Source organism: Salmo salar, chromosome ssa14, assembly GCF_905237065.1.
Source record: "Salmo salar chromosome ssa14, Ssal_v3.1, whole genome shotgun sequence".
Classification (NCBI taxonomy): Eukaryota; Metazoa; Chordata; class Actinopteri; order Salmoniformes; family Salmonidae; genus Salmo; species Salmo salar.
Window position 1 is genome coordinate 22,605,975 of NC_059455.1, and position 20,703 is coordinate 22,626,677.

General features: G+C 39.4%; 1 protein-coding gene across 3 annotated transcripts in view; it reads left to right on the forward strand.

Annotated features, from left to right (window-relative positions):
* The window catches only part of LOC106569074 (E3 ubiquitin-protein ligase COP1), a 39,449-nt gene extending 19,758 nt beyond the window's left edge, over positions 1 to 19,691 (forward strand). For 2 of the 3 annotated variants that reach the window (XM_014140041.2, XM_014140043.2), the window contains exons 14-20: positions 6,076 to 6,157; positions 6,315 to 6,431; positions 14,752 to 14,869; positions 16,919 to 17,043; positions 17,337 to 17,497; positions 18,348 to 18,392; positions 18,725 to 19,691. In XM_014140041.2, coding sequence (XP_013995516.1) covers positions 6,076 to 6,157; positions 6,315 to 6,431; positions 14,752 to 14,869; positions 16,919 to 17,043; positions 17,337 to 17,497; positions 18,348 to 18,392; positions 18,725 to 18,742 — 666 coding nt within the window. In that variant the 3' untranslated portion in view covers positions 18,743 to 19,691. The remainder of the gene's footprint in view (positions 1 to 6,075; positions 6,158 to 6,314; positions 6,432 to 14,751; positions 14,870 to 16,918; positions 17,044 to 17,336; positions 17,498 to 18,347; positions 18,393 to 18,724) is intronic. The other variant, XM_014140042.2, reaches the window with a different exon arrangement.
* Positions 19,692 to 20,703: the final 1,012 nt, after the last annotated feature.

Genomic DNA, 20,703 nt, shown 5'->3' on the forward strand with positions numbered 1-20,703 from the left:
GGTTCTGTGAGCACCAAGCCTCATGCAACGAATTTTTTTGGGGAGAAAGCAATTTCACAGATTCAGCTGTTTTTTTTAATCGTTGCTATGCTATGATAAAGGCATTACAATTTATTTTCAGTTAGGACAGACTGGTATTACTTAAGTTATTTAGTGTTGTTTACACTGTTCCAAACAGGCAGAAAAATTATATTGTAATCTAACAGCACCTGTTTGTCACACATAATATACACGCAGCTCTCATTCCTATACCCTCCTTTTTCTTGATCTCCATCTTGTTATTGCAATTATTATTATGATCATAATAATAATAAGTAATGTTATCATTAGTAGGTTTTGTATAGTAGCCTTGTATAACCATCAAGCTGTAGGCCTCAGAGCGCGTCCTGTTTAGTCGTAATTAGAGGTCGACCGATTTAATCGGAATGGCTGATTTTAATTAGTGCCGATTTCAAGTTTTCATAACAATCGTAAATCGGTATTTTTGGACGCCGATTTGGACTTTTTTCCCCTTTTTTTAATTTTTTTTATTTTACACCTTTATTTAACTAGGCAAGTCAGTTAAGAACACATTCTTATTTTCAATGACGGCCTAGGAACGGTGGGTTAACTGCCTTGTTCAGGGGCAGAACGACACATTTTTACCTTGTCAGCTGGGGGATTCAATCTTGCAACCTTACGGTTAACTAGTCCAACGCTCTAACCACCTGCTTTACATTGCACTCCACGAGGAGCCTGCCTGTTACGCAAATGCAGTAAGAAGCCAAGGTAAGTTGCTAGCTAGCATTAAACTTATCTTATAAAAAACAATCAATCAATCAATCATAATCACTAGTTAACTACATTTACATTTTATTCATTTAGCAGACGCTCTTATCCAGAGCGACTTACAGTAGTGAATGCATACATTTCATACATTATTTTTTTCCCCCCCGTACTGGTCCCCCGTGGGAATCGAACCCACAACCCTGGCGTTGCAAACACCATGCTCTACCAACTGAGCCACACGGGACCAACTGCACATGGTTGATGATATTACTAGTTTATCTAGCCTGTCCTGCGTTGCATATAATCGCTTAGGTACACGTTGCTCCAACCATAAACATCAATGCCTTTCTTAAAATCAATACACAAGTATATATTTTTAAACCTGCATATTTAGTTAATATTGCCTGCTAACATGAATTTCTTTTAACTAGGGAAAATGTGTCACTTCTCTTGCAACAGAGTCAGGGTATATGCAGCAGTTTGGGCCGCCGGGCTCGTTGCCAACTGTGAAGACTATTTCTTCCTAACAAAGACAGCCGACTTCGCCAAATGGGGGAAGATTTAACAAAAATTTGCGAAAAAAGCACAATCGTTGCACGACTGTACCTAACCAAAAACATAATTTGCCTTTCTTAAAATCAATACACAGAAGTATATATTTTTAAACCTGCATATTTAGCTAAAAGAAATCCAGGTTAACAGGCAATATTAACCAGGTGAAATTGTGTCATTTCTCTTGCGTTCATTGCACGCAGAGTCAGGGTATATGCAACAGTTTGGGCGGGCCGCCTGGCTCGTTGCGAACTAATTTGCCAGAATTTTACGTAATTATGACATTACATTGAAGGTTGTGCAATGTAACAGGAATATTTAGACTTAGGGATGCCACCCGTTAGATAAAATACGGAACGGTTCCTTATTTCACTGAAAGGAAAAACGTTTTGTTTTCGAGATGATAGTTTCCGGATTCGACCATATTAATGACCAAAGGCTCGTATTTCTGTGTGTTATTATGTTATAATTAAGTCTATGATTTGATAGAGCAGTTTGACTGAGCGGTGGTAGGCACCAGCAGGCTCGTAAGCATTCATTCAAACAGCACTTTCGTGCGTTTTGCCAGCAGCTCTTCGCTGTGCTTCAAGCATTGCGCTGTTTATGAATTCAAGCCTATCAACTCCCAAGATTAGGCTGGTGTAACCGATGTGAAATGGCTAGCTATTTAGCGGGTCCTCGCTAATAGCGTTTCAAACGTCACTCGCTCTGAGACTTGGAGTAGTTGTTCCCGTTGTTACACTGGCAATACTGTTACACTGGCAATACTAAAGTGCCTATAAGAACATCCAATAGTCAAAGGTATATGAAATACAAATCGTATAGAAAGAAATGGTCCTATAATTCCTATAATAACTACAACCTAAAACTTCTTACCTGGGAATATTGAAGACTCATGTTAAGAGGAACCACCAGCTTTCATATGTTCTCATGTTCTGAGCAAGGAACTTAAACGTTAGCTTTCTTACATGGCACATATTGCACTTTTACTTTCTTCTCCAACACTTAGTTTTTGCATTATTTAAACCAAATTGAACATGTTTCATTATTTATTTGAGGCTAAATTGATGTATTATATTAAGTTAAAATAAGTGTTCATTCAGTATCGTTGTAATTGTCATTATTACAAATAAATGTAAAAAATCGGCCGATTAATCGGTATCAACTTTTTTTTAGGGTCCTCCATTAATCGGTATCGGCGTTGAAAAAGCATAATCGGTCCACCTCTAGTCTTAATACCGTAACTTCCTTAGGCCTATATTTCAATACTTATATAGGCTACTGTATCAATCAATCTTTTATTCATTAATGTCATCACACAACATACGAGTCATTCATGCTTTGAAATTCAATCAAGCAAAATTAGCTTAACCCCTGTGCGGCCTCGGACATCCAGCGAAAAATCATATCGCCATTAGCATAATAAAATTTAATAATTTATTTTTTTCAATTTTTTTCTCCAAATTATATAGTTTTATAGATACACCTCTCCTGAATCGAACCACGTTGTCCGATTTCAAAAAGGCTTTACAGCAAAAGCATAACATTAGATTATGTTAGAGGAGTATATCGTAAAAGTAGCCACATAGCCATTTTCCGACCAACCACATGCATCACAAATAACCAAAAAACAGCTAAATGCAGCACTAACCTTTTACAAACTTCATCAGATGACACTCCTAGGACATCATGTTACACAATACATGCATTCTTTTGTTCGATAAAGTTCATATTTATATATAAAAACAGCATTTTACATCGGCGCGTAAGGTTGACTATTTTCCCTCAAATGCATCCGGTGAAACAGTGCTACAATTTACTAAATTACTATTCGAAAACATTTTTAAAATGTAATATTGTCATTCTAAGATTTATAGATGAATATCTCTTGAAAGCACCTGTACTGCCAGATTTAAAAATAACTTTACTGGGTAATCACACTTTGCGATAAAAGGGGATGCGATACTCAGAACAATAGGCTAGCCATCTTGGAACAATCGCATATCACATCTAGTCTTGTATACTATTGTCAATAATCCCTTACCTTTGATTATCTTCATCCTTAGGCACTTCCAGGAATCCCAGGTCCACAACAAATGTATTTTCGTTCGAAAAAGTTAATCCTTTATGTCCCAATAGCTTGTTCTTGTTAGCACGTTCTGAAGGCTTCACCAAAAGTTCCGACGTGCACGGGGCTACTCTTTCAACAAAATGCATTTTTTTCTTATTTAGGTTCGTTCAAACATGTCAAACGTTGTATAACATAAATCTGTAGGGCCTTTTTCAACGAGAGCTCCAATAAGATTCGAAGGGGACGATTGCATTGTGTTTCAAAACGTTTCGAAAGGGGAACCAGGGGCGCCGGCGTCATAATGGTGATGGCCCTCTCCGTGTGACCACGTTCCACAGCGTGTCATTCTGTCAGTTTTCACAGTAGAAGGCTCAAATCACTTTGTAAAGACTGGGGACATCTAGTGGAAGCAATAGGAAGTGCTCAATGAACCATAGCTCACGGTGTGATTAATAGGCAACGTGATGAAGTTGAGTTCGCAATTCAGAATTCCACTTCCTGTTTCGATCAGTCTTGGGGTTTTGACTGCCATATGAGTTCTGTTATACTCACAGACACCATTCAAACAGTTTTAGAAACTTTAGGGTGTTTTCTATCCACAAGTATTAATTATATGCATATCCTAGCTTCTGAGTTTGAGTAGTAGGCCGTTTAAAATGGGCACAATTTTTTTTCAAAATGCGCTGTGGCGCCCCCTATCCTAGGCGACCGTCAAGAGGTTAAACAATAAATTCACGAATGCAGGCAACAGTTTTTAGTGTGCTGTAATAAAGGTTTTCTCTTTTTTTACAGACTCTTTGTTTACACTGTTCCAAATAGTCTGAAAAAGTATATGATTATCTAACAGCAACTGTTTGGCACTCACAATACTCACGCAACGCTTGCTCCTCTTATACCCTACAAGTTTCTGGATCTCCAGTAGTTTCCACAACTAAGTCAAATGTCTTCCACAGATCTGACTTCCCCTTTCCCTCCAGAGCAACCAGTAAACATTTGCCAGTTTCGAGTTTCTTTTGCATGTCTTCCTCATCAATTTCGGGGAATAGGGATTTTTTTTCTCCTAAACAAATGAGCTATTTCGGTAACAGATCTTTTTAGTCATAAACAATTAAACTAAATGTCTGAAATTAGGTTGCAGCTTCAGCACAGACAGCACAAACACTTGCTGTGGTGCCTTTTCGCTGCAGTAGGGAGGAGAGTGAGAAGGTTGCGCCAGTCACACAGGCACTCACTGTAATTTTTTTTTTAAACCGTGACCATCGGGCTCTTGAGTCATTTGTGTGCTTAAAGCATCAGACAAGCTCAGTGCTTGTAGTTGTCACACAATACCTGCAGGAATGTCTACCAGAGCTGTTGCCAGAGAATTGAATGTTAATTTACCCAAAGCCACCTCCAACGTAGTTTTAGAAAATTTGGCAGTGCATCCAACCGGCCTCACAACTGCAGACACCACGCCAGCCCAGGAACTCCACATCCGGCTTCTTCAGCTGTGGGATCGTCTGAGGGGGTGCTGAAGCGTATTTCTGTATGTAATAAATCCCTTTTTGGGGAAAAACTTGTTCCGATTGGCTCTTCCTGGCTTCCCAGTGGGTGGGCCTATGCCCTCCCAGGCCCACACATCACTGCGTCTTTGCCCAGTCATGTGAAATCCGTTGATTCGGGCCTAATTCATTTATTTAAATTGACTGATTTCCTTATATGAACTGTAACTCAGTCAAATCTTTGAAATTGTTGCATGTTGTTTTTTTATATTTTTGTTCAGTATAGATTCCTGTGTAATTCTTTTAGATTCCAGAAATAAAACACACACCGGTCTTCTCACTAACAGCAAATGGCTGCATCATATTTTGTTTTTATGATTTATTTTATTTAACTATGCAAGTCGGTTAAGAACAAATTTCTTATTTACAGTGATGGCCTACCCTAGCCAAACCTGGACGACGCTAGGCCAATTGTGCGCCACGCCCTATGGGACTCCCAATCACGTCCCGGATGTGATACAGCCTGGATTCGAACCATGGACTGTAGTGACGCCTCTTGCACTGAGATGCAGTGCCTTAGACCGCTGCGCCACTCGGGAGCCCATGAATAAGCGTGTCATATTCCTCATTTGCACAAAATACTTAGCCCTAATTGCCTGCTTGCAATACAATACTTAAACCACTAGAAGATGTGCGTACGCATGGTCTAAAGTTTGCATGGAGGAAAGGACATTCTCCCGTCAAGTTTTTGTTAATGTCAACTATTGTGGGAAAACTGGCACACACACACATTTTGGTGTATATTTTGTACGTATGCATGGTTTATAAATGTTTCCCCTGGCGCACTCATTCCCGAGGTTCCCCACTTTCAAATACCTGTCCTCCAATACAATGGAACAGACCACAGCTGTGGATTGTTGCTGCTAATGCATCCTACTATACCCAGAAGCTTTTACCTTTTGTTTGTTTCTTTAGACACTACAGTATATCCATTTACTAAATGGAAGCGTCCACTTTGCAGATGTATTGTATTAAATACATATTTCATGCACTCTGTCTTAAAAGTTAACCATTGCTAAAATATACAATGTTCTCCTGGGCTAGTGAGATTTTTTTGTTGTTGGTAGAATGCTCTGTAGATTTGAAATCTATTCCGTTATAGAAGTCAGTTATGTTTGTTTCACACCTATGATGTTCCTTCAGGAGCATGAGAAAAGGTGTTGGAGTGTCGATTTCAACCTCATGGATCCCAAGCTTCTAGCCTCTGGTTCTGATGATGCAAAAGGTAATGTTGAAACAATGCAATCGTTTGTTTGCACTTCTCCCTGTGTCTTAATAAACAAGATGCCTGCTGGATTTAAAGTGAACATAGTGCTAGTTTCAACATCTTTGGTGTTTTGTTATTAATCTAGGATTGCATCTGGTTTTTGTTTATCTTTCAGTGAAGTTATGGTCTACCAACCTTGACAATTCAGTCGCCAGCATCGAGGCCAAAGCAAATGTGTGCTGTGTAAAGTTCAGTCCAACGTCGAGGTATCATCTTGCTTTTGGTTGTGCAGGTATGTTCATCTGTGACGCTACAATGCATTCGGAAAGTATTCAGACCCCATGACTATTTCCACATTTTGTTACAGCCTTATTCTAAAATGGATTAAATAAAATAAATCCTCATGTCTACACACAATACCCCATAATGACAAAGCGATAACAGCTTTTTAGAAATGTTTCCACATTTAGTAAAAATCAAAATCAGAAATACCTTATTTACATAGGTATTCTGACCCTTTGCTATGAGAATAGAAATTGAGCTCAGCTGCATCCTGTTTCCATTGATTATACAACTTGACTGGAGTCCACCTGTGATAAATTAAATTGATTGGACATGATTTGGAAAGAGGCACACCTGTTTATATAAGGTATATAAGAGCAAAAACCAAGCCATGAGATCGAAGGAATTGTCTGTAGATCTCCGAGACAGGATTGTGTCGAGGTACAGATCTGGGGAGGGGTACCAAAACTTTTCTGCAGCATTAAAGGTCCCCAAGAACACAATGGCCTCCATCATTCTTAAATGGAAGAAGTTGTATTTAATTTTCTTTTTAGCCTCTCCCCAATTTCGTGATATCCAATTGGTAGTTACTCGGGAGAGGCAAAGGTCGACAGCCGTGCGTCCTCCGAAACACGACCCTGCCAAGCCGCACTGCTTATTGACACACTGCTTACTTAACCCGGAAGCAAGCCGCATCAATGTGTCAGAGGAAACACCATCCAACTGGTGACCGAAGTCAGTGTGCATGTGCCCGGCCCGCCACAAGGAGTCACAAAAGCGCGATAAGACAAAGACATCCTCAAACCCGGATGATGCTGGGCCAATTGTGTGCTGCCTTATGGGTCTCCCAGTCGCAGCCGGCTGAGAAAGCCCGGGATCGATCAAGTGCCTTAGACCGCCGCGTCACTCGGGAGGCCCCAAATGGAAGAAGTTTTGGACTTCCTAGATCAGATCCCCACCCGGCCAAACTGAACAATCGGGGGAGAAGGGCCTTGGTCAGGCAGGTGACCAAGAACACGATGGTCACTCTGACAGAGCTCCAGTGGTTAGTGTTGGGCCAGTAACCGAAAGGTTGCTGGATCGACTCCCCGAGCTGTTCTGCCCCTGAGCAAGGCAGTTAACCCACTGTTCCCGGGCACCGAAGACGTGGGTGTCGATTATGGCAGCCCTCTGCACCTCTCTGAATCAGAGGGGTTGGGTTAAATGTGGAAGACGCATTTCAGTTGAATGCATTCAGTTGTACAACTGACTAGGTATCCCCCTTTCCTCTGTGGAGATGGGAGAACCTGCCAGATGGACAACCATCTCTGCAGCACTCCACCAATCAGGCCTTTATGATAGACTGGCTAGACGGAAGCCACTCCTCAGTAAAAGGCACATGACAGCCTTTTACCAGTTTCTCTGGTCTTAAAAAAACCAAGATTGAAGTTTCACGTCTGGAGGAAACCTGGCACCATCCCTAACGTGAATCGTGATGATGGTGGCAGCATCATGCTGTTTTGAATGTTTTTCAGCGGCAGGGGCTGGGAGACTAGTCAGGATCAAGGAAAAGATGAACGGAGCAAAGTACAGGGCGATCCTTGAAGAAAACCTGCTCCAGAGTGTTCAGGACCTCAGACCGGGGCGAAGGTTAACCTTCCAACTAGACAACGACCCAAAGCACACAGCCTAGACAACGCAGGAGTGGTTTCAAGACAAGTCTCTGAATGTCCTTGAGTGGCCCAGCCAGAGATCGGACTTGAACCCGATCCAACATCTCTGGCGAGACCTGAAAATAGCTATGCAGCGATGCTCCCCACCCAACCTGACAGAGCTTGAGAAGCTGGGAGAAACTCCCCAAATACAGGTGTGCCAAGCTTCTAGCTACATACACAAGAAGACTGGCAGCGATTGCAGCATCGAAAGGTGCTTCTACGAACTACTGAGTAAAGGGCCTGAATACTTATGTAAATGTGATATTTCAGGGGTTTTTTATATATACATTTGTGAACATTCCTAAAACCTTATTTTTCACTTTGTCATTGTGGGGTATTGTGTGTAGATTCATGAGGAAAATAAATACAGTTGTAACTTAGCAAAATGTGGAAGTCACGGGGTCTGAATACTTCCCCGACTGGGTGATTCTCACAATCTTGGTTTCTTTGATTTCAAACATGAAATCTTTAAAAATACTTGCATCAACAAATTTCCTTTTTAGGCATTAATAACAAGGTCTGAAGTGTTTGAGCATTAGTTTATAAACATTTACTGACAATTTAACACCTTTTTGAACATATTTTCCAAAACAAGTCCTTAATCTCATTAAAGCAATGGTCTGAAAACATCAAGACCATTATGAAAGCTAATACATTTTCAAATTTTTAAAAAATGGATTATTAAGTCATGCACAATTACTTGAAACTCTCTGAAATAATATATATTTTTATTTGATTTTGACTGATTTCTCTCATTACAATCTACAACCTAATATTTTGAATATTTCATTGAAACCTGACGTATTTTCAAAATGTGGCAAGCCTGAAAGAACACAACGTATATATTCTGCACATGCATTTAAAAGCAAACGACTATTTTTCCATTCATTAAATTAACATTTAAATGAACACCTGTTACGGTAATGATACATAGGTTTCGAAAATGAGGTTGATGATTTCGGTAATGATAATAAGTATACTAAGACTGAGGTATCGTTAAAAACATTATACAATTTGATGTAGAAAATAAATTGGATAATATTGGCACAATCATGGATTCAAGTTCAATCAATTTCATTCTGCAGTGCTTCAAAAGTACAGAAAAAACAATAGTGCCTTGCAAAAGTATTCACCCCCTTGGTATTTTTCCTATTTTGGTGCATTGCAACCTGTAATTTAAATAGATATTTATTTGGATTTCATGTGATGGACATTGACAAAATTGTCCAAATTGGTGAAGTGAAATGAAAGAAATTACTTGTTTCAAAAAAATGTAAACGGAAAAGTGGTGCGTGCATATGTATTCACCCCCTTTGCTATGAAGCCCCTAAATATGATCTGGTGCAACCAATTACCTTCAGAAGTCTAATAATTAGTTAAAGTCCACCTGTGTGCAATCTAAGTGTCACGTGATCCGTCACATGATCTCAGTATACAGTTGAAGTCGGAAGTTTACATACACTTAGGTTGGAGTCATTAAAACTCGTTTTTCAACGACTTCACAAATTTCTTGTTAACAAACTATAGTTTTGGCAAGTCGGTTAGGACATCTACTTTGTGCATGACACAAGTAATTTTTCCAACAATTGTTTACAGACAGATTATTTCACTTATAATTCACTGTATCACAATTCCAGTGGGTCAGAAGTTTACATACACTAAGATGACTGTGCCTTTAAAAAGCTTGGAAAATTCCAGAAAATGATGTCATGGGTTTAGAAGCTTCTGATAAATGATGTCAATTAGCCTGAGTCAATTGGAGGTGTACCTGTGGATGTATTTGAAGGCCTACCTTCAAACTCGGAAAATAATAGGAAAATCAAAACAAGTCAGCCAAGACCTCAAACAAAATTGTAGACCTCCACAAGTCTGGTTCATCCTTGGGAGCAATTTCCAAATGCCACACACTCACACAATACCCAATAATGACAAAGCAAAAACCGGTTGAGAAATGTTTTGCAAATGTATAAATAATAATTTTAAAACGTGTATATACATAAGTATTCAGACCCTTTGCTATGAGACTCAAAATTGGTGCATCCTATATACACAGTAAAACAAGTCCTATATCGACATAACCTGAAAGGCCGCTCAGCAAGGAAGAAGCCACTTTTTGGAGAAATGTCCTCTTGTCTGATGAAAAATAGAACTGTTTTGCCATAATGACCATCGTTATGTTTGGAGGAAAAAGGGGGAGGCTTGCAAGCCAAAGAACACCGTCCCTACCGTGAAGCACGGGGGTGGCAGCATAATGTTGTGGGGGTCCTTTGCTGCAGGAGGGACTGGTGCACTTCACAAAATAGATGGCATCATGAGGCAGGAAAATTATGTGGATATATTGAAGCAACATCTCAAGACATCAATCAGGAAGTTAAATCCTGGTCGCAAATGGGTCTTCCAAACGGACAATGACCCCAAGCATACTTCCAAAGTTGTGGCAAAATGGCTTAAGGACAACAAAGTAAAAGTATTGGAGTGGCCATCACAAAGCCCTGACCTCAATCCCATAGAAAATGTGTGGGAAGAACTGAAAACTCCTGTGCGAGCAAGTACGCCTACAAACCTGCCTCAGTTACACCAGCTCTGTCAGGAGGAATGGGCCAAGATTCACCCAACTTATTGTGGGACGCTTGTGGAATGCTACTCAAAATGTTTGACCCAAGTTAAACAATTTTAAAGGGAATGCTACCAAATACTAATTGAGTGTATGTACACTTCTCACCCACTGGGAATGTGATGAAAGAAATAAAAGCTTAAATAAATCATTTTCTCTACTATTATTCTGACATTTAACATTCTTAAAATAAGATGGTGATCTGAAGATAAGGCATTTTAACTAGGATTAAATGTCAGGAATTTTAAATGTATTTGGCTAAGGTGTATGTAAACTTCCGACTTCAACTGTATATACACCTGTTCTGAAAGGCCCCAGAGTCTACCATACCACTAAGCAAGGGGCACCACCAAGCAAGCGGCACTATGAAGACCAAGGAACTCTCCAAACAGGTCAGAGACGAAGTTGTGGAGAAGTACAGATCGGGGTTGGATTATTAAAAAAAAATATCAGAAACTTTGAACATCCCATGGAGCACCATTTTAAATCCGTTATTAAAAAATGGACAGAATATGGCACCCCGACAAACCTGCCAAGAGAGGGCCGCCCACCAAAACTCACGGACTAGGCAAGGAGGGCTTTAATCAGAGAGGCAACAAAGAGACCAAAAATAACTCTGAAGGAGCTGCAAAGGTCCACAGCGGAGATTGGAGTATCTGTCCATAGGACCACTAAGCTGTACACTCCACAGAACTGGGCTTTACTGGAAGAGTGGCCTGAAAAAAGCCATTGCTTAAATAAAAAAAATAAGCAAACACGTTTGGTGTTCGCCAAAAGGCATGTGGGAGACTCCCCAAACATATAGATGAAGGTACTCTAGTTAGATGAGACTAAAATTGAGCTTTTTGGCCGTAAAGGAAAATGCTATGTCTGGCGCAAACCCAACACCTCTCATCACCCTGAGAACGCCATCCCCACAGTGAAGCATGGAGGTGGCAGCATCATGCTGTGGGTATGTTTTTCATCGACAGGGATTGGGAAACTGGTCAGAATTGAAGGAATGATGGATGGTGCTAAATACAGGGTAATTCTTGAGGAAACCTGTTTGTCTTCAAGAGATTTGAGACTGGGTCGGAGGTTCACCTTCCAGCAGGTCAATGACCCTAAGCATACTGCTAAAGCAACACACGAGTGGTTTAAGGGGAAATGTTTAAATGTCTTGGAATGGCCTAGTCAAAGCCCAGACCTCAATCCAATTGAGAATCTGTGGTGTTGACTTAAAGATTGCTGTACACCATCGGAACCCATCCAACTTGAAGGAGCTGGAGCAGTTTTGCCTTGAAAAATTGGCAAAAATCCCAGTGGCTAGATGTGCCAAGCTTATAGAGACATACCCCAAGAGACTTGCAGCTGTAATTGCTGCAACAGGTGACTCTACAAAGTATTGACTTTGGGGGGTGGTGAATAGTTATGCTCTCAAGTTTTCTGTTTTTTTTGTTGTCTTATTTCTTGATTGTTTCGCAATTAAAAAATAGTTTGCATCTTCAAAGTGGTAGGCATGTTGTGTAAATCAAATTATACAAACTCCCCAAAAAGATATTATAATTCCAGGTTGTAAGGCAACAAAATAGGAGAAATGCCAAGGGGGTGAATACTTTCGCAAGCCACTGTAGGCTAAAATGAGAGAACACACAAAACAACACATATACATAAACATTAGAATAGCTCGTCATCATCACTACACACACTGGCCTGTAAAGTGTCTCTTGGGGATGATGTTTCTATGACCCCAAGCTGATGCAGCGTCTTTATCTTCAAGCCAAAGTTTAATGCGTTTTGCAAGCACATGTTTCTCTGTCTGTGACTCTTCGCTGGCCAATCCAAAATGGCTTAAGTTTAAATAATTAAGGCTTGGAAAGGTTGTGCCTTAACAGACAAATCTTCTATGAAAATATTCCGTAAGAGAGCCTTAACGGACACTATTTCGGCCTTTTTTTTTTTATCTGGATTTTCCATTTATTACAGTGGAGATCATGATGAAGGAAGTGGCTAACAAGTTTGCGTTAGTCTTCTCTGGCTGTTATTGGGTGATGTTCTCTGACCGCTCTTAGTAGTTTTCTTCTGGACCTCTCTGCCTTCCATGTTGACAATTACCTGCTTCCTCTTGGCCATCATCTCAAGTCTTTTCAGTCTTTCCTTTAAGTTGACCATCTCTTTGGTCCTCTCCAGCAGCTTCTTTTCTGTGTAACGCAGCTTTGACCTCAATTTTGATAGTGCTTTCTTTCTTCTGTTCCTCTTTTTGGGTGATTCCTTTGGGGTAGATGTCTTCATTGGTCCTGGTGTCTGTAGAGATGTCTCTCTTCTTTTATGAGTTGAGTTGATGGCAGGGACATTTACCTGCTGAGGTGAGAATGGCTGTTGTCTTGGGGAGGCTGTGTCTTCTTGAAGATTTTGAATAACTTCATTTGCTTCTTGGACATGTTGAAGTGTATCATCTTCCTCGCTTGAAGGTGTTATGTCCAATACAGCTTTTAGCTGTTTCTTTCTTCTGTAATACCTTTTTGAGTTTTCCTGCAACTGTTTTCTTCTTTTCATGTTGCTTCTTTGTCAGATCTTGAGTTTTCTTGATTTTACAATTTCGTTTTTGATATCTGGAACTGGAAAGGTAGCATTACATGAAATGAGCATGTCTCAAACATGGGAAGAATCTTACTGTTATGGACAAGTCATCCTATAGTAGAGACAGAATGGCTTACAGACTGTGTGTGTGTGTGCATCCTGCAGTAGGGAATGAATGCTTACAGACTGTCTGTGTGTACACATCCTATAGTAGGGACTGAATAGCTTACAGACTGTGTATGGACATCCTATAGTACAAACTAAATGGCTTACTGTGTGTGTGGTGGATATGTGACTTCCTATAGACACTGTATGAGGGCATAGGCTTCCTATAGAGTGTATGTATGTGTGTGTGTTATTTATTTATTGCTGTAACCTCTCCAACCCTGAACCTCTCTCTCTCCTTCCTTTGGTACTCTTCCAGCAGTTCTGGGTTGGTGTAAATGTTTTCTCTGAATTGTCAGCCTAGCCTTCGCTAAAGCTTTGTTTTTGTCCCTTGCTGACTGTCTACAATTAAACAGGACATAAAGCAAAATATCAACCATTAGTAAATAATATTTAAATTAATAGTTAATTATATATATTTAAAAAAATAGTCTGTATGATTAAATTCTCATTACCGAAGCAGAAGTTCTCTCTACCGCAACTGGCCTTAAATTGCAGCGGTAAGTGAGAATGGATGAGGAACCTTAGCATGTTTTGCTAACAATAGAGGAGACATGATAACTAAGCAAATGTTTACTCAATGTACATAATTAGACATTAATGAAGTATATTTTCATAGAAAACCTTCAATGTAACGTTTTTCGAAATGTGGAAACCTACCTATATCTGTAATGATAATTAATGATGTTGTGTACGCAGTCTGACGAGAATGTTTTTAACTTTTAACTGGAGAAATATAAAGATCTGCTTACCTGGTAGACATCTTGAAGGTACTGGCAGATGTGTTGCTTCATTGAAAATCAAACTTTGTTTAAAATTCTCTGTGTGTGTAAACAGTCCTTCAAAAATGAGGATGAGAACATCAGTCATAGACACTTAATTTTTCCACAATTTCATTATTATTATACATGAATATTCAGTTCATATTTTTTCTGTCATTTGAAAATGTATAGAACATCCATTGAATTTTTTTCAGAATATTTTCGTTTTACTCTGTTTTAAATTACAACATAACATGCATTCAGACAGCTGGACGCATTGCAGTAATGAGAATGTCAGCAGAAAATGCAATAAAATACCAAAATAATTAATTACTATGTTGAAATCACTCTTTGTGCAAGGTAGAGAACACTATCTTATGATATTTTGTTATATTACTAAATTACATGTTTTATATTTAAAATCATTACTGCCATGGTATTTTAATGGTTTCATGAGAATGACCTGAATGCGCTGCTACTTCTTCCAAACCCCCTCCCCCAAATTACAACTGTGTCCTTTTCTGCGTTTTCTCCCAGACCATTGTGTCCACTACTACGACCTCCGCAACACTAAACAGCCCATCATGGTGTTCAAAGGCCACAGGAAAGCTGTGTCCTACGCTAAGTTTGTCAACGGAGAGGAAATTGTATCTGCGTAAGTCACCTCAATCAAATTAAGTTCTGGGTTGTCACGGTTTGACAATTTGAATGACTATGGTAAATGTTCCCCAAATTAACACAGCATTTGCCTTTTAGGTCATTGTCCTGTTGAAAACTCTAATTCTTTAGAGTCTAAGACATTGGGTGGTGCAAAACTGACAACATATGGAATTGTTTAAAGATGGCCATACTATGGACCATAGAAACACATTGAATAACACATTCATGAATGGCAAAAAGGACATAAAAAAACAGGGTTGTTCTTTTCACTATGTTCTACATTGTAGAATAATATTAAAGACATCAAAACTATGAAATAACACATATGGAATCATGTACTAACCAAAAAAGTGTTAAACAAATCAAAATATATTTCATATTTTAGATTCTTCAAAGTAGCCACCCTTTGCCTTGATGACAGCTTTGCACACTCTTGGCATTCCCTCACCCACTTCATGAGGTACTCACCTGGAATGCATTTCAAGTAACAGGTGTGCCTTGTTAATTTGTTGAATTTATTTCATCTAGTGGCCAATCAGTTATGTTGTGACATGGTAGGGGTGGTATACAGAAGATAGCCCTGTTTGGTAAAAAAAAAAAACAGGTCTATATTATGGCAAGAACAGCTCAAATAAGCAAAGAGAAATGACAGTCCATCGTTACTTTAAGACATGAAGGTCAGTCAATCCGGAAAATGTCGAACTTTGAACGTTTCTTCAAGTGCCGTCACAAAAACCATCAAGCGCTATAATGAAACTGGCTCTCATGAGGACCGCCACAGAAAAGGAAGATCTAGAGTTACCTCTGCTGCAGAAAATAAGTTAAGCGTTACCAGCCTCAGAAATTGCAGCCCAAATAATGCTTCAGTGTTCAAGTAACAGACACATCTCAACATCAACTGTTCAGAGGAGACTGCGGGAATCAGGCTTTCATGGTTGAATTGCTGCAAAGAAAGCACTGCTAAAACACACAAATTTGAGATTTTTGGTTCTAACCGCCGTGTCTTTGTGAGACTCAGAGTAGTTGAACGGATGATCTCCGCGCATGTGTGGTTCCCACCATGAAGCATGTAGGAGGCGGTGTGGGGGTGCTTTGCTGATGACACTGTCTGATTTATTTAGAATTCAAGGCACACTAAACCAGCATGGATACCACAGCATTCTGCAGCGAAATGCCATACGCTCAGTGGGAGTATTATTTGTTTTTCAACAGGACAATGAACCAAAACAAAGGGCTATTTGACAAAGAAAGAGAGTGATGGTGCTGCATCAGATGGCCTGTTCTCCACAATCACCCGACCTCAATCCAATTGCGATGGTTTGGGATGAGTTGGACCGCGGAGTGAAGGAAAAACAGCCAACAAGTACTCAGCAAATGTGGGAACTCCTTCAAGACTATTGGAAAAGCATTCCTCATGAAACTGGTTGAGAGAATGCCAAGAGTGTGCAAAGCTGTCATTAAGGCAAAGGGTGGCTACTTTTGAAGAATCTAAAATATATTTTGAGTTGTCTAACACTTTTTTTGGTTACTACTCGATTCCATGTTTTTTTCACGGTTTTGATGTCTTCACTATTAGAAAATGGCAAAATAAAGAAAAATCCTTGAATGACTAGGTATGTCCAAAGGTTTTATATATATATAGATAAAACCTTTTTTTTTTTATGTAGGCACAAAACTACCTTCACACTTCCATGAATTTTTTTTAAACTGTTACAGGTTCCTTTTACGGTAATCCCGTGACATTTGTTGGGGGGTTGTAGAACAAAATATAGAACACCATAGTGTTCGTGAGAGACTCATCTTCTTTCCATAGTTTGTTGGTCAAACCGTTCGGACGCTACAGACAAATCTGCAAGAAAAATGAATTTAGGGATGTCTCATGGTCTAACATACATACTCTAGCTCTGTCACTTTTCACTGCAGATGTGGAAGGGCGACATCAGTGAATGCAGTGCGTTGATACGCATCTAGCTGAAGTGCATCTAGCATGCATCTAGCTGAAGTGCATGTTCTGCTGACATATTTCCTCTTCTGTACCACACAGCTCAACAGACAGCCAGCTAAAGCTGTGGAATGTAAACAAGCCCCACTGCTTGCGCTCATTCAAGGGCCACATCAATGAGAAGAACTTTGTTGGCCTTGCCTCCAATGGAGACTATGTTGCGTGTGGTAAGTGGGACCGAACCATGTTGACCGCTGCATGCTGTGTGGTGCTGGAAAAGTCCAGCGCCACACATGCTTTTACTCAGATTGACACAATCAGATTGACATTCAGATGTGGCTTTAGAATTCATGCTGTTTGGGGACTAAATTACCAATTGTGGATGTGTTTGCAGTTGTTTAAGAATGCCTTTTGGGTGCTTTCAAATGTAGTGAGTACTTTTATATGATGAGTACTAAAAGAACTGATGAAATGCCAGATATTGGAGTTCAATCACTGACAATGACGTGTTTCTCTGCAGGAAGTGAGAACAACTCTCTGTATCTATACTACAAAGGCCTGTCCAAGACACTGCTGACATTTAAGTTTGACACTGTGAAGAGTGTGCTGGATAAAGACAAGAAGGAAGATGACACCAATGAGTTTGTCAGCGCCGTATGCTGGAGAGCTATGCCTGACGGGGTAAGTGAGTGTTTGTCAGACCAGTGGAGATTCGTATGTCTGATATCCAGTGTATATGTCTGCGTTAAGCCTTTTGAATCGGCTCCAAACAAAGTATTTACTGACAACAAATGCCTGTCTTGTGACCTTAATAATGCCCCCAGTGTAGGGTGTATAAGAAGCTAGTGTATTCCTCTAGGCAGAATGACACCACTGTCCAGTGGAGCATGTTATTACTCTCTCACACAAGGACAAGTAACTGCTACAAGAATGGCTCATTACACAAACAGTTTGGTCTAAAATAATGGTCACTATCTCAAACACATCAAGCCACCTACAATTTCCATGGTTGGTAAATAGAAGAACACAGGGTTGAACTACCTGGCAACACAGTTATAATCCATGGTGTGTCACTACTTAAATTAACCCCCCTTGTCACTGCTTAAATGACCCCCCCCACCCCTTTGATGAAGTCTATGGGCCAAAATGCATCGGTTTCAACAATAAAGAAGCATTTTTATTAAGCCCCTGCATATTTTCCAAGAGTTACTGAATTTCCTCTCCTGTTCAGTTTGCTCCTCAATTCATGCACCTTGGTTGTAGAGCGAGGTATCAAAATTGTTCCTTTCTCTTTTCACTGAATTTCCCTTAGCAGCATAGCTCAGTTTTCTACTGGTTTTGCACCATACGAAGTTGATAACCTGATGATATTGTTTGAATATTATAGATAAATTTATAGACACTCTTTTTTTGAGGCCACATTGTTGTTATTTAGTAAAAGCATAATTAGGGAAATAGAATAATGTTGATGTCAATCAACCACAGGTACTAATTTAAGTTTCATGGTTTGTTTTTCTGACCTCTCTTATAGGACTCCAATGTGCTGATTGCTGCAAACAGTCAAGGAACAATCAAGGTTTGCTTTTTGATTGTATTTAACTGTCTACTTATGTACTTAGCATTTACAGTCTTTCTCTTGTTGGGAACTCACAATGACCATCTTATCGCAGGCTGTCAATTGGAGTCTATGGAGGGTTTTTCAGCCTGGATAAAATGTAGACTACAAAGGCTGCCCAATTCTGATATTTTCTTTCCACTAATTGGTCTTTTGACCAATCAGTTCTTTTTCAGAGCTGATCTGATTGGTCAAAAGATCAATTAGTGAAAAAAATATCAGAATTGGGCTGCCTGTGTAAATGCAGCCATGGTGTATCCTTCCTGCTCACATGTATTTTTCTCTCATCATAGGTACTTGAACTTGTTTGAAGGTCCATCAGATCTTCTCATCAAAGCCTCTGGAAACTACTGCTCCATTTCATGGCCAGTCTGAGTCCGGGGATTGGAGCATAGTGGCTTGGTTGAATGGAAATTTCGTCATTCAGGATCTGAGGAACTGACCAGGTTGGAAAAATGAACTAAACCGAAGTCCTTTGATTTTAATGAGCAAGAATACTTCGGAAAAGACTTTGAGCGGATCGTACACTAGTATTGTTGATGTATATAATTCAGTGACATTGAGGAGGGCCTTTCTGCACAAAAGTGGAAGATGAATCTTTTGAAATCCTCTTTTTGAATAAAGTTATTGACCAATAGAACATTTTAACATGATTTGAGGTTGAATTGAAATGTTATTTTTAATAAGAACTTGTACAAATGTATTTCACTAGAGGTACATCCAGCAAGAAGCTACATTTTAAAGGCTAAAGCACAAGTCAAAACAAAAATAAAATGCAAAATGACTCATCTTTGTATGAATGCTTTTTGAGCCCATTGTGTCATCTTCAATAGTCTTTGTTTTACCCCTATGTTTGGCCTATGTGTTTGATGATTCAAGGAATGGCTACACCTTTAAACTGGACATGTTTTCATCCTGCAATGAAGTTTTCAATGGTGTGGCTTTGCATTAAGAATGTTGTTAGGTGTTGACAATGTTTGAAAACTCAACAAGAATCACTGACTTTGAGACATTTCACTCATGCTACAGTATATTTCTCTTATGTCAAATTAAACTAAACATTTATTCGATAATACAAATCCTGTCTCAAATACTTTCATTTTGTATTAAGTCATGATGCATGGTGCAACCAGCACACATCAACACATGAAATTAATTGGATTTGCTAGACAGCCGAGACTTACAGTACTTACCTATTTTCTGATAAACGAGCAAGAGATGTTTTTTATTTGTATATATTAATAAATTATTTGCAGAGAATTTTGTCTTTGCATTGTTATTCTTGGTTTAAAAAAAGAACAATGTAACACTGAAATTGAGTAGTGTAATGCCAAATTATAGAAAGTTTCTGACTTCGAAGTAACATCTGTGATCTTGATTACTTTGATACTGTATCTTCACAATTTGTACAGGACCGCTTCCTTGAACAATCAATTTACCATTAATTATTTACAGGACTGTTTTCCTTGTCACCCCTTGAGTTCCCAAGTATTATTTTCTATAATTAGGCCTACCGGTATCTGAAATATATTCAGAAAATCCTCTCCTTTTTCAGTTTTGGCTTACTTTGACTATTAAATAATTATTGTAATTTGTACGTGTTTAATTGTACCACTCAAGTCCCATGACTTGTAACTGAAATAAATTATTAACTGAATGAACAGCTTCTTTCTTTTGCTGGTATACATGTCAGCAATTGTCAGTAGTTAGAAGCTGATGATTTTTTTTTTTTTACTCCAGCACACCTCTAGCTTAATTTTCTCCCCATGCAGCACCATGGTAACAGACATCCTCTTCTGTTACTGCAACCCTTTGGAGTGGATCCTGTGCCTGAGGACGCTACTCAGAAGCCCTTCATGTAGCAGCTCCTCTCTGGGTTAGATTGCAGTGTCCCACCTGTAGTCAGCCTGAGAGCATCATTACAGTCCAGCTGAGGGAGAGAAAATAGGACCCAACTGTCAATCACATCATGAGGCACTTCACTCTGTCTCTCTTTATCTCGGTCTGTCTCGCTCTCTGTCTCTTTCTCTCACTCTCCCATACAAAGTGTATTCTTAAGTTGGTGGAACCTGGGCATTGGAGTTTGTGTGATTGATTCATTTCTGATGTACTGCCTCAGTTGTTTATCGTGATCTGCACAGCACATCTACTGAGGGTGGCATCTCTTTATCAGATAACAGGGATCCAAGCTTTTAAGATGTCGATTAAAAGATGAGAACTGCTCTCTGGAAAGAAATCTATACTTCAACACGTTAATGACTGCGATAGATTG